General features: G+C 41.1%; 1 protein-coding gene across 1 annotated transcript in view; it reads left to right on the top strand.

Moving 5' to 3' along the window:
• The window catches only part of SPON1 (spondin 1), a 331470-nt gene that overhangs the window by 252586 nt on the left and 65273 nt on the right, over nucleotides 1–13611 (top strand). Inside the window, exon 7 of the mRNA XM_048854086.2 lies at nucleotides 6929–6993. Coding sequence (XP_048710043.1) covers nucleotides 6929–6993 — 65 coding nt within the window. The remainder of the gene's footprint in view (nucleotides 1–6928; nucleotides 6994–13611) is intronic.

Below are 13611 nucleotides of genomic sequence, written 5' to 3'. Positions count from 1 at the left end.
TATCTTGGATGGTTTGACACAACAAATCCTGCATCTTGGCAGGGGGTTAGACTAGATGACATTTGTGGTCCCTACTAACGCTATGGTTCTATGAAACATGTTGGTGTTGCTGAATCTGCATTTTTCATCAAAAAAGTTTCAGCTGAAAAATTTCACCCAGCTTTACCGCTTATGTGACCTTTGGTAACTCACTCAGTTTCTCTGTGCCCCATTGTAAAATGGGGTGATATTGCTTATCTGCCTCATAGGAGTGTTGCAAATAAGTTCATTAATGTCTGAGAGGTGCTCAGATACTATGGCAATAGGTACTATAGCAATAGATAGAAATCCTGTATTTTAAACCAATAAAACAAATCCCAACCAACTGCTGTCTGAAACCAGTAAAATGAAACCTTGGCTCAAAACATATTTATTCAATCTGACTGGATTATTTGGCTCTCTGCTAAAGTGTTTTGTCACTTGTTTAGTTGAACTAAATCCAATAGTATTATTTATCATCAAGTACTAAGAATTCTACATAGTACAATAAAATGTTATCGTGTATATTACATATTATAAAAGCAGTATTAAAACTTTGCTTCATAAAAGCAGTACTTTTCAATACTGAACCAGATACAGATCATGGCAAGTATTAAAAAGCAGCAGGAGCATATGAGAAAGTTTGTAGAGTTTGCCAGATCCTACTAATCTCGCCTTTGATTCAGTAGGATACTAATGGAAGACTTAAAAATTTTGCTACAAGCTTCCATTACATTTTTAACTGACATTACTCTTTAAACAAGTTGCTTTAAATTCCATTGGAGTACTAGTTAAATTGGTTGTGCAATACTTTAAATCAAACTATATTCTGAATGCTACTCTAGTGAGATATGCCCCAATTCTTCATGATCCAGGAAATTTTCTGAATCCTTTTGTAATGTACATGATAAACTGATTTAGTTCAATGGTTGATTCATAGTACGGGATTAATGTATGGTGTCCTGCTTCAACTTGGGTACCCTGGTACACTCCCAGCGGCCAGGCCCATCTCTCTCAACAGGTAGAGGAGACTCTATCTGCTCCTGGCCCACTGCCCTCTTATAAGGGCCAACTGAACCCTGATTGGGGTGTGGCTACAGGTGAGCCTACTTCCCCAATCAGCCTGGGAACTGCTTGCTCCCAGCCACAGCCCTCTCCTGGGCTGTTTTAAGCCCTTTAAGGCTGGAACGGGTGACCACCCCACTACAGTATCCTTCATCATTTGTGAATTGCAAGAACAAACAGATGTAATACAAGTTATTAATTCTTAAAATATATATATATATATATATATATATATATATATAATGGATTCAATATCGGAGTGGAAGCATAATGTTATAAAATTCTGCTTTAAAGTTTTCTTTTAGGAGGCTATTTTGATTGGGAAAAGTTGTTGCATGTAAAAATCCAGAATAACTGAAGTCAGTATAAAGACTCCCATTGACTGCAGAGGGCTTTGGATCAGGCCCTAAGAGTATGATGAAAAGATACTTTCGGCAGATCAAGACACTGAACTCCTGTTTAGACAAAGAACATGCACAGCATCACCAGTGCAGATTTCCTTGCCCCATTACTGTGTCTCTAGGGTGAAAGGATATTTCAGTTTCCTTCCCCAGTACTTCCTCCTACTGAGACTAACAACTGTGCTAATTAGCAGTTATTTATGTAAAAACTGTACCTGATTGTAGAGAACTGACAAACAGAAAAAATGGCTTTATCTGGCAGATGCATTGTTCACTATGAATTCTGAAAACATCACTATGACTTTAGTCAACATACTGTAGTATAATTTGTAAATGTGCTACAGTATAAAGTATTATAAATGATTATATCTAAACCACTCTTGTCAACTTAAATTAACTGCATAGATTTTGTTATGCAGTAATAGTTTATGTTCATTTAACTGCTAATTTGTAAAATGTGGTGATCCTCTGTGAGCCCCCTAGTCATGAATATAAATGACATAAGCCCTGATTCCAGAAGGCATCTCTATTCAGAACAGTCCTGAAGCATGTGAATAGGGATGGACTTAAGTGCATGCTTATGGCTTTCCTGAATCTGAGCCATAGGACCTGATCCAAAGCCCACTGATCTGATCCAAAGTGAGGTTCTCCAGTACTTTATTTTGGCCCTGATTCAACAAGGTACTTAAACACAAGACTTAAATTTAAGCACGAGTAGTTCCATTGACTTCAATGCTTAAGATGGAGGCAGATACTTAAGTACCTTGCTGAACTGAGGTCTAAAGAACCCAAGAAAATTCAATTACAAAATGTGTGATTCCTATAAGGGGAAGAAAGTCACCTAAAAGCAAGTACACACAGAGGAAAAGTTAATAAGGTATCTGTAACAACTGACAGAGAGATGCTGATTCACATTCTTGTATCTCCCACATGCTCAGAAGGGTGAGATAAGGTTTTCTTCCTCTTCTTTTATAGGCTTAGCCTGAAGGATTTCCAGAAGCTCCATAAAAAATGTTTGGTGCCAATTTCTTTTTTTTCACTTGTGGATGGTGTTGCATTTTGTGTGTCTGCAATTTTGCAGAATATCTGGGTTTCTGTAAGTGTAAAAATCTAGCAGTTTCAGTAGTTAGTCATTACCTCCTATTCAAACTTCTGCATTATTGCTAGACAACAAGCATCATAGATGATCAAACTTACTGGTTTTCTCCACATTTTGACATGAATTTGGGGTCTTGCATGACTGTAAAAATCAAAGCAAAACTTTGAGGGTAGAAAGGGCAGGAAGAAAAGTGGGCAAATGATGCAAAATGAACCCAAGGGAAATGTTTGCCAGAACATATTGAAATCAAATATAGACAGTATTTTCAACTCTAGGAAAGTCTTTGCACTTGGATAATACAGAGCCACATACTAGACATTGGAGTGGAAAAATTCTACTTTGGACTGACAACTCTTTGTATTATTCATTTGTGGGTTTAATCTCAGACATTTTATATTCTCATAAGAGAATTTGAAAGGTATCCCTCAAATTTCCACCCTACACAGAAGGAGAAGTAGACAGGCAAAGATGTATACTACACCATGGACATGTGTACACACAACCCACTGGTGCGCGTGTGTTAGAGTTGCCCTCTGTGCCCAGTCCAGAGAGGATGTGAGTCTGTTACAGCCCCTAACAAGAGAGCCTAGATCTTCAGCTCATATTTTAGAGACTGGTGCTCTAGAAGGCCATGGTTCAATCCCTGGTATGTTAACCAAGATGGCTGAATCACATGGACTAAGGAAGTTCCTCCCTTTTTTAAAGATTGTCACTCTGATTATATTTGTATACTGGAGATGTTACATTTAAGGTTGTGTATGATTTCAGATTACAGAAAGAGAAAATGTAACAACATTCTACAAAAGTCTTTTTTTTTTTTTCAATCTTATCCTCTGGTAAAAACTAGCTCCTGGCTAGCTCTTTGTATATAGAATCTCTGTCAAAGGGAGGTTTAAACACAACAACAACAAAAATCACCAGAAAAATTTAATTAAAAAATTAGTCACTTAAAAATTGTGCAACTTCTGAAAAATCAGTAGTATCTCTGATGTGCACTACTTTAACCCTGATATGATTTGCAGTCATTATTTAAAAATTAAATCTAGCAAATAATTGTTACACAGTCTCAATCTGAACCAGTAGGGATGCCTTTAGTCTATATTATAGTCTAGTCCCATTTAATTGGAGGTGGGTTAATTTGTATCTGGATTTCAAACCCTTCAAAGTGTTGGATTCTGGAGTCTTCGGCTCTGGATATTGATTCATTGTAAAGAGGGGTCTTGGCTATGAAATTCAAATCCCAGATTGGATTCCAGCCTACCCCAGAAGTAAAGCAGTGTTTGAATCCAAGCCTTTTGCGTCAGGTGTCTCTCTCTCTCTCTCTCTCTGTGAATAATGAACTACTATTGATATTACATTTTGAAGCATTATTCATTCTTAGTGTGCTGTACTATGTACATTTACAATGCAAGTGCCACAAGCGCTTGCTTATATAAGTGACTTGAAGTAGCTATGATTTCTGTTGGGTAAACAGTGCATCGTTTTGAAAGTGCAAATATGTATATTTAACTAATAACAATCAGACTCCCTTTGGTATATGTAATATGTGTCTAAATCAGTGGTTCCCAAACTTGTTCCGCTGCTTGTGCAGGGAAAGCCCCTGGCAGGGTGGGCCGGTTTGTTTACCTGCCGCGTGCACAGGTTTGGCCGATCGTGGCTCCCAGTGGCCGCGGTTCACTGCTCCAGGCCAATGGGAGCTGCTGGAAGCGGCGCGGACTGAGGGATGTACTGGCCGCCGCTTCCAGCAGCTCCCATTGGCCTGGAGCAGCGAACCGCGGCTACTGAGAGCTGCGATCGGCCGAACCTGCGCACACAGCTGGTAAACAAACCGGCGCAGCCTGCCAGGGGCTTTCCCTGAACAAACGGCAGAACAAGTTTGGGAACCACTGGTCTAAATCATTTTAAATGCAAATGTGTTCTAAAGAATATAAATTAAAACACACATATTTAAAAAGTGCTAGGATGTTGAACCAAACAGCCAAAAGCAAAGGAAATTTAGAATTAAGAGAGATTCCATCCTCAGTGCCCAATATACACACGTACACAGAGAGAGGCGGTGAGTCTCTGCCAGATATTTAACTCTCCTGGTTTGATCAGTTTTTGCTCTTCATTTCTTATCCTTAAATACTTTCAGGGGAATACTGTCTACCCTATTTCTGAAGGCACTTGGGACCCAGGATGCAGTGGAAGCAGTGTGGTTATTCTGGGTGCATTTGGGATCAGGCTGTATGCCCTGCATAAAGCAGAGCACAGCTCAGTTCTACCCCAATATGACAGTAGTTTTGGAAGGTGGAGTGGGGAATGAGCAAGGTTAGGGGTGGTGGATCAGACTGCTGCAGCCATGTGGTCTTCTGCAGATCTCAGATTTCCCTGCTACACAATGCGCACGGTGTGCTGTGCATGATTGTTCCCCTTTCCAGCACAATATTCCTTATACTAATCCCACTAATAATCTGACAGTCATTATCTTTTGATATTTATTTAAACACATAACGCTAGATCTTCAGCTGGTGTACATGAGTATTGCTCCATTAAGTGTAATGCAGCTATGCCAACAGACACCAGCTCAGAGTCTGGCCGATGTCTGTCCCAAAGCAGCAAATTATCCTTCCATAAAGTAAATGGATTAGTCCAAGCTGCTCTCTCAGGATGAGGAAGAGGTCATGTTGAGGATGAGCACCTGGGGCTGAACAGCTTCCATGTTCCAGATAAGCCGCATCGGTGCTGTAATTGCTTTGCTTTAGTAAAAAGAGGGAGACTGAGAATAATGACAGCGGTAGAAATGACCAGTGAAAATTGATTTCCCTAAACTGGGGCATATATGGATTAGAGATAGCCTGGGGTATCAGTGCCATTGCTTTCAAGCAGGAAATGGCAAGATTATCACTAAAATGAAAGGACCACTCTGTTGGAACTGCCAATTACCAGTAATGTATGGGCGGGTTTTTTAGTTTAATTGGGAAGTATTTTAAAAGGCTGCAGAAATCATGAGCATGAGTTGTGAACTTCATATTTTCTTGAACAATTTACTGGCAGGAATCCTGGGGGAGTTGGGAAAGGCTCTAAGAAACATTTGATAGATGTTCTCTGTACACCAGAGCCTCATTAAAACAGTCTCCTGTTTTTGTTCTGGGTTTATTACACTACATATAAATTTAAAAACTGCTGATGCAGGAATTCTTATAGGCTTTAGAAAAATAATCTTTGTACGGTGCTTAATCACAGTCTGGGTTTCCACAGGTGTGTTATATACTGCACCACTTTTTTATGAGTTTGTGTGGGTGAGGGAGAAGTGGGGTAAAACCGCTATCAGTAGTTGTATTTAAATATTTACAGGCGATCAAGGTGCATCCATTGATTGTTTACATAATACTGAATCCTTCTAGATAAGGAAGTTTTATTAATGCTGTTTCTGCCATAAATAATAACCATCTTTGTGGTGTTTCTGATTGACTAGGGCAAATTTCCAATGCAAGGCTCTGTGTCTCATTTCTGCCCTCCTTAGTGAGTGCCACTTTGAAAACATTCCCCTCAACTCAGGAGTTACTATTCCCATTCTCCTTCCCCAAGTGCTGTTGTGTCCAGTGCTAAACCCTACAAATAGCACCATTCCTGTTATTGTTCCTCAGTAAGGGTCAGGTGTGCCTGTACTCACATAGGACTGCACAAAACTGTAACAGAATCCACCAGAGATGTGCAGTTTGGGCAGTATTCTGGCTGTCTCCTCTTTTCCCTTCAAGGTGGCAGGAGTGGCTGTGTTTTGGAATGGCGAGGAGATCTGTGTGAACTACCGAGCACTGTTGTATGGATTTTGGTCTCTGTGCTCTTCCTAAGTTGCCCACACTTTTAGCAGAACAGCTCTTGTCTATGCCATGCTGCTACTGGCCTTGTCCATGCCATTTGGACATCCATTGCCCTCCACAGTTTGTTCTAACTATGGAGGGAAGCATAACTATAACCCAGAGCAGCAGTAACTTACGATGCATTTTGCATCATAAACTCCACCACTCTTAAAGGGAAATGTGATGAACTGAACTATTCTGCTTTCTGCTCCCCACCCTCTTCGTTGAATTCAGCTCCTGCAGAAGAGGGAGAGGCAGCAATGCAGTGATGGTAAGGGAAGGTTTTCTTCTCTGGGTTCATGTAAGCTCCTCTCTGCACCACATTGAGCAGGGCAATACATCCCCCAAGCAGCAGGGAAAGCGAGGGGATGTCTTCATCAGAATTCCGAGGTGCATTTAGAATCCATGTGCCTCCTCGATTTGCTATGAATCATTGCAGAATGTTACTCCCATAATAAAGTTGTCCCAATCACTGTTTTATATTTTGTTATCTTCTTTTACAGAGCGATGAGGTTTTAACTGTCATCAAGGCGAAAGCACAGTGGCCTGCCTGGCAACCGCTAAACGTGTAAGTTGGTAGAGAATGGAGCCTCCCAGTAGACTCCTGTTCAATATCATCTAACAGAGTGCTCTAAACTTATTGCCTTACACAATGGTTTGCTCTCGCAAAGAAACAATATAAAAGTACTGTTGATAGATGAGTTTGTCTTATGCTTTGGTATTCTGCCAAAAAGTGCCTTTTTATTATTATTATTTGCAGTATGGCGCTTACTAACTAAATCAAGGAAAGAGAAAAAGCAGATAGTTTCATTGAGTTTTTGCCTATACTAAACAATGGAGTTCATTCAGTGTTTGCATGAATATATTAGATACTTGTGTCTGGCTGTCTGGAGTGGCTCACAAACGTGAATGCCACCCTCAGGACAGACTGTTACAAACCAGGGCTCTCAGGTCCAGAAGTCGGCCAGTTCCATCACCGTGGTCTCTGTGGCAGGGGAGTGACTGGATACTTGGTCAAAACTTACGATCAAAGCTCTCAGTTCCTGACCTGGGGCTTTCCTTTTAGAGGATATTCCCCTCTCCTTGCCTAACTGTTCAAGGTCTTTTGTGTCAAGATCATCATATGACCGTGGTTCACCCATTGGGGCTAATCTTTAACCTTTAAAACTCTTAATATCACATTTAAACTTTTAACAGCGTTGGGTTATGATTAAGGCTATGCTTTAGTCATGGGTATTTTTATTAAAAGTCATGTACAGGTCATGGGCAGTAAACAAAAATTCATGGCCTGTGTCCTGTCCGTGACTTGTTCTATATAACCCTGACTGAATCTTGGGTGCTCTGTTGGGGGGGGGCAGTGGCACATGGCCTAGGACCCCCACAGCTGCTGTAGGGAGGCAGTTGGTGGCATGCGGCCCAGGACCCTCACTGCTGCTGGAAGGTGTGGGGGGGTTGGCAGGGCTGGCAGGCTCCCTGCCTGGCTCCACACAGCTCCCTGGAAGCGGTGACATGTCCCTTGTCTCCTAGGCGAAAGCATAGGCGCCAACTTCTGCTGGTGCCAGTGGGTGCTCGACCCTTCTCTGTCCCCAGCCCTGCCCCGACTCCACCCCTGCCTCGCCCACTCCTGCCTCTGCCCCACCCCCATTCCAACCCCTTCCCCAAAGCCCCGCCCCAGCCCCGCCTCTTCCCCGCCTCCTCCCCTGAGTGTGCACCCCTTCCGCTCCTCTTCCCTCCCTCCTGGAGCTTGTTACACTCTGAAACAGGTGCACTGGCTGCTGCAGAAGTCTCTTGACTTCCATGACAGACTCATAGCCTTACTTATGAACTATCCAATTGACCTGTGGCATGTGAATCTTGCTAAGACTATGCCAATGTCAGGTGGTCTGGAGTGGCTCACCAACATGGGTGCCAACTTCACGGCACAAACCCCAAATTGGTTGTGTTTTTTATAATTAGATTTCATCAACCAAGTATCCAGTGTGAACTCTTCAACCACTATAACAGTCTTAACATGGAGTCACAGGAAGTTTCCTTGGGCACTCCAGTCTATTTTGTCACCCAGGCAAGACTGCTTTTGTGAGAGATGGTTCCTTACACCAAAAATCACAACAATATTCAAGTTACTCCCAGTCCCAAAGGACTTACTCAAGTCCATTATACCTTAGATCTCTCACTAAAGATACTTGTAACCAATCTAATAATAAACTAACTACAGATTTATTAACTAAGAATAGAAACAAGAGAGTGATTTACAAGATTCAAGCAGGTAAATGTACACACACAAGTTACAGTCTTGGGTTTCAAAAGCTAATAGGCACTGCTGTAATATGCAAGCTCTATATGTCCTTTGGCTACCTCAACCTAAATACTTTGGGAATCTCTGGCTTATGCTTAGACATATTGCTCTGTCCAAATTACAAGCAGCATAGTGATACAGTTCCTTCTCAACAAGTATTTTATTCCCTTCCCCCAGAGTTCAAACTGTGATGGGATGTGTCCACCTGCATATCTCTCTTCTTGGGTGTGGTGGAATCAATCAACAAAGTCCTTTGTCCACTAATATTCCAGAGTGGTTTCTCTGGTGTGTATAGGCCTTATGTTGGGAAGAAGATGACACCTCTTGTGGTAAACTAGCATTTCACAGGTTTCAGAATAACAGCCGTGTTAGTCTGTATTCGCAAAAAGAAAAGGAGTACTTGTGGCACCTTAGAGACTAACCAATTTATTTGAGCATGAGCTTTCGTGAGCTACAGCTCACTTCATCGGATGCATACCGTGGAAACTGCAGCAGACTTTATATATACACAGAGATCATGAAACAATACCTCCTCCCACCCCACTGTCCTGCTGGTAATAGCTTATCTAAAGTGATCATCAAGTTGGGTCATTTCCAGCACAAATCCAGGTTTTCTCACCCTCAATCCTGCTATGGGATGAGCTATTACCAGCAGGAGAGTGAGTTTGTGGGGGGGGGGGGGGGGGTGGAGGGTGAGAAAACCTGGATTTGTGCTGGAAATGGCCCAACTTGATGATCACTTTAGATAAGCTATTACCAGCAGGACAGTGGGGTGGGAGGAGGTATTGTTTCATGATCTCTGTGTGTATATAAAGTCTGCTGCAGTTTCCACGGTATGCATCCGATGAAGTGAGCTGTAGCTCACGAAAGCTCATGCTCAAATAAATTGGTTAGTCTCTAAGGTGCCACAAGTACTCCTTTAGCATTTCACACTTGGTAATGCTTCTCTCCTGACTGGGGGAGTTTTACAATCTTAGTAAACATTTTCATAATTACAGAGCAAACACTTCAATATTACCTTAAACATGGGATACAGATATTGTATGTAAGATTAATACATGCAGCACCGTACAAGCATTTCATTAAGTCTAAACAGTAAATACATTCTTATAATTCTACTATCTATTTTAACAATATTAACACACAGGCAGGCCAGTCTTTCCCAGCTGTGCATTTTTCAGTGTTTAGTGAGGCCCAGGGACCTTGGCAGGAGCTGGCATCTGGTGTGCAAGCATCACAACATGTTCTCCTATGTTGTCGTATTGTTTGGTCTGGCATGTCTAGTTTGTCAACTGTGTCCAAAGAACGGATGACACAAAAACGTGAGGTTTTGTATCTCAGAAAAGAGATCTAAAAACAAAGATTAAAGACACTGGCCCACATCCTCAGCTACTGTACACTGCCACTGTGACATTGACTACAGTAGGGCTAATCTGATTTACACCAGCTGGGCATCTGGCCCACCATCCTCACAGGATTCTTGCTCTTGGGTCCTGTGCTCTCAGCTCAAGACAGGGTAGAATTTCATTCGCTCCAGGCTTCTGAACCTTAAATCTTCTGTAACTTCCCCCACATGTGATCTGTGCTTGGGCCAATGCAATTGCTAGTCAATATCTTTTACTAATGATGTGGCTTGAAGTATAAAATCAGTACTGGTAAAATTATCAAGTGACAAAAATTGATGGAGTGGAAAATGGTGATGGGGGGAGGTCACTTACAGAGACTGACCCAGATCACTTGGTAAAATAAGCTTTGCTGGAGGGAATGTATATTCCTGTTTTTGTGTCTTTTTGTAACTTAAGGTTTTGCCTAGAGGGATTCTCTATGTTTTGAATCCGATTACCCTGTAAGGTATTTACCGTCCTGATTTTACAGAGGTGATTCTTTTACCTTTTCTTTAATTAAAATTCTTGTTTTAAGAACGTGATTGATTTTTCATTGTTCTTAAGTTCCAAGGGTTTGGGTCTGTGTTCACCTGTACCAATTGATGAGGATTATTATCAAGCCTTCCCCAGGAAAGGAGGTGTAGGGCTTGGGGGGATATTTTGGGGGAAGACGTCTCCAAGTGGTCTCTTTCCCTGTTCTTTGTTTAAAATGCTTGGTGGTGGCAGCATACTGTTCAAGGACAAGGCAAAGTTTATACCTTGGGGAATATAAGGTATATATATATATACCTTAACCTAAGCTGATAAGAATAAGCTTAGGGGGTCTTTCATGCGGGTCCCCACATCTGTATCCTAGAGTTCAGAGTGGGGAAGGAACCTTGACAAATGCTTAGTCAATTATTATGCATAAGATAGCTAACTAGTCATGGCAAGCATGCATTGCTAATTTTCTACTGACTAATGGGCATGGATAATTTTCTCTTGAGTAATCCTGAATGATATGTCTTTTCCTGATATGGCATAAAGCTGATTTGTCAAGGCATCATGTCACCTAATAGAAAGCCATGTCACAATATATCATAATACATCCAGCAAAAGATCCTAGTGTAAGGTATAAAACACTAACATTATGAAATACGTAGCACTAATAAACATAACTCTAGAGCCTTGGAAATAAAGTTACAAATTTTAGTAAGGGATATCAGTCTTCTCATGCTTCAAAGTGCAAGGTTATCCCTTGATGGGATCAGGATGCAACTTCCTATTCTAGTTTTAATACAAACTTAAATCAGTACAGGGGGGAAAAGCTGGTATTTCAGGCACCAATATGTTTAACTGCTCACAAATATTGATATTCTAAGGGCAATCACTGTAATTAAGTGTTGACTGCTGTAAATATATTAACAGATTTTCGTATTCAGAGTGCTACACTAGATGGACTATTTATCTGGTCAACTTTAATTAAAAAATCACAACAGAGTGAGGGGATCCTGTGACTCCCAGAGCTGGAAAAACGGGAGCGGTCTGATTAGCTAACAAATTGACATGGGGGAAAAAAAGACATTCTCAGAAGTTGCTAGCTGTATTATTGTGAAATAATCAATCCATTACAGCAGAACTTTGGGGTACAGAATTCCATCCCCCAAATAAACATTTTTTTCTGCTCTATCTGTGGATCCAAATCCAAAAGTCCTTGCTCAGGCAAACTCCCATTTCTTCAATGAGAGCTTTGCCTGAGAAAGGACCTCAGGATTTGTCCCACAGTTAATCTAACATATCACTAGACAAAAACAAGACCAGATCAGCCAGCATTTTCTAATTCTTTAACCTGATGTAGTACATTACAGTGGGAGAAATCAGCCTGTTTTGGCGAGTCATGGAGGAGAGCAAACCCCTAGGCCTGGAAAAAGTGTGAACTCCACAACTTGGCACAAGCAGAGTTTTCTTGTTCAATGTGGCTGTGAAATCCAAGCCAGGTAGCAATGTTGTCAGCTCATTTGTTGTTGTTACAGCTGTGCACTTTTCCATGGTCATTACCTCCTCCACTCTTTGTGAGCCTTCACCAGTAAAGTAGGTTATCATACAGGCACAAGATCTTTTACATAAAATCAATGTACATAAAATCAATTTACATAAAATGGCAACAATCATGCAATAGGAGATAGTAGTTTCTTCAGTTAGGTCTCTGATGCTTTTCCAAAATATCTGGACTTATGGGCAAAGCCACCATGTATGAAAAAAGGATACCCTTTCACCGCAGAGTTCCTAGTTCTCTGAAAAGCCTTGGACATTGAAAGCATGCAGCTGGACAGGCATAGCTCATTAACTTTCCCTCTTGAAAGATGTTACCAGAATGTTTCCAATACAGGTGGATCAGTTTGCTCACCATTAGCTGGGGCCAACAGGAGATGTTTGAATCCTTACTTCAGTGCCTAGGGATTTTGTTTGATTATTGCAAGCCAGGGAGCTTGCACCACTGTGTATCACCTTGAATCTCAATTAAAGATTTTAGGCTGTATCAGAGGGAAAAGCATAGATGGGACATGGGAGAGAAGCAATTTGCCAAACTGCTATGCATCTAGATACTGTAATGCTGGGTATTTTATAACCTATAAATCATGGAGCAGATAAACAGTATCTTTCCAAATATCGTCACATGTGCAGCCAGTCTGTTTACGATAAACTAAAGGGAACTGGTCAACTTAATTATTATTATCTATATTATCATAATACCTAGGAGTTCTAGTCGTGGACCAGGACCCAGCTGTGCTTGGCACCGTACAAACAGAACAAAAAAGATAGTCCTTGTCCCAAACAGCTTACAATGTAAGTGTAAGAAAAGAGACAGATGGACATAGACAGATGGAAGAATACAAAAGTACGATGAGACAATATTGGTCAGCATGTGGTTTTAGCACACCAGCAGCATAACCATTATCAAGTTTTTAGATACTGAATGAGCAAACATCTTTTCCTGCATTTGTAACAATGCTTTAGAGTACAAAAACTGAAAGAAAATCTGATTTAGCCTTTCAGTTGTCTGTTTACTCTGCATTTGTCTTCAGCACGTACAATAAAATTAGCCTTTCACTTTCCAGATCTCGACACAACATCTAGCAATGTTGAGAATGTGCAGATATTTCAAAAGAACAGCTTCTCTTTGAATATTTAGAAAATGGTGATGGAAATATTTTAAAATCTTTTGATGATAAGCTGAGGTCTATATGCAAATCCTCCCTCCATGTTGTTACTGGTGACTCTGTCGTGAGGCATCTGAGTCAGTGCGTTCCACCCACTATTCTTCCCTTTGTATGCCACTCAGGAAAACATGAAAGTTAAAAGCAGAGTACAATAAATTAATATCCCTGCTCCCTGCTCTACTCACCACTGTTAATCTAACAGAGAATAGCTCTCCTAGATGAAGAATCCATGCTGGGGAGCTATTTCCACTATCCTGGAAATGTATAGTGCACCTATACTCACTCCATAAGGGACCCACTCTAAC

Source organism: Caretta caretta, chromosome 6 (assembly GCF_965140235.1).
Source record: "Caretta caretta isolate rCarCar2 chromosome 6, rCarCar1.hap1, whole genome shotgun sequence".
Lineage (NCBI taxonomy): Eukaryota > Metazoa > Chordata > Testudines > Cheloniidae > Caretta > Caretta caretta.
Note: the sequence above shows the minus strand (reverse complement) of the source record. Positions and strands in the feature narration are given on the sequence as shown.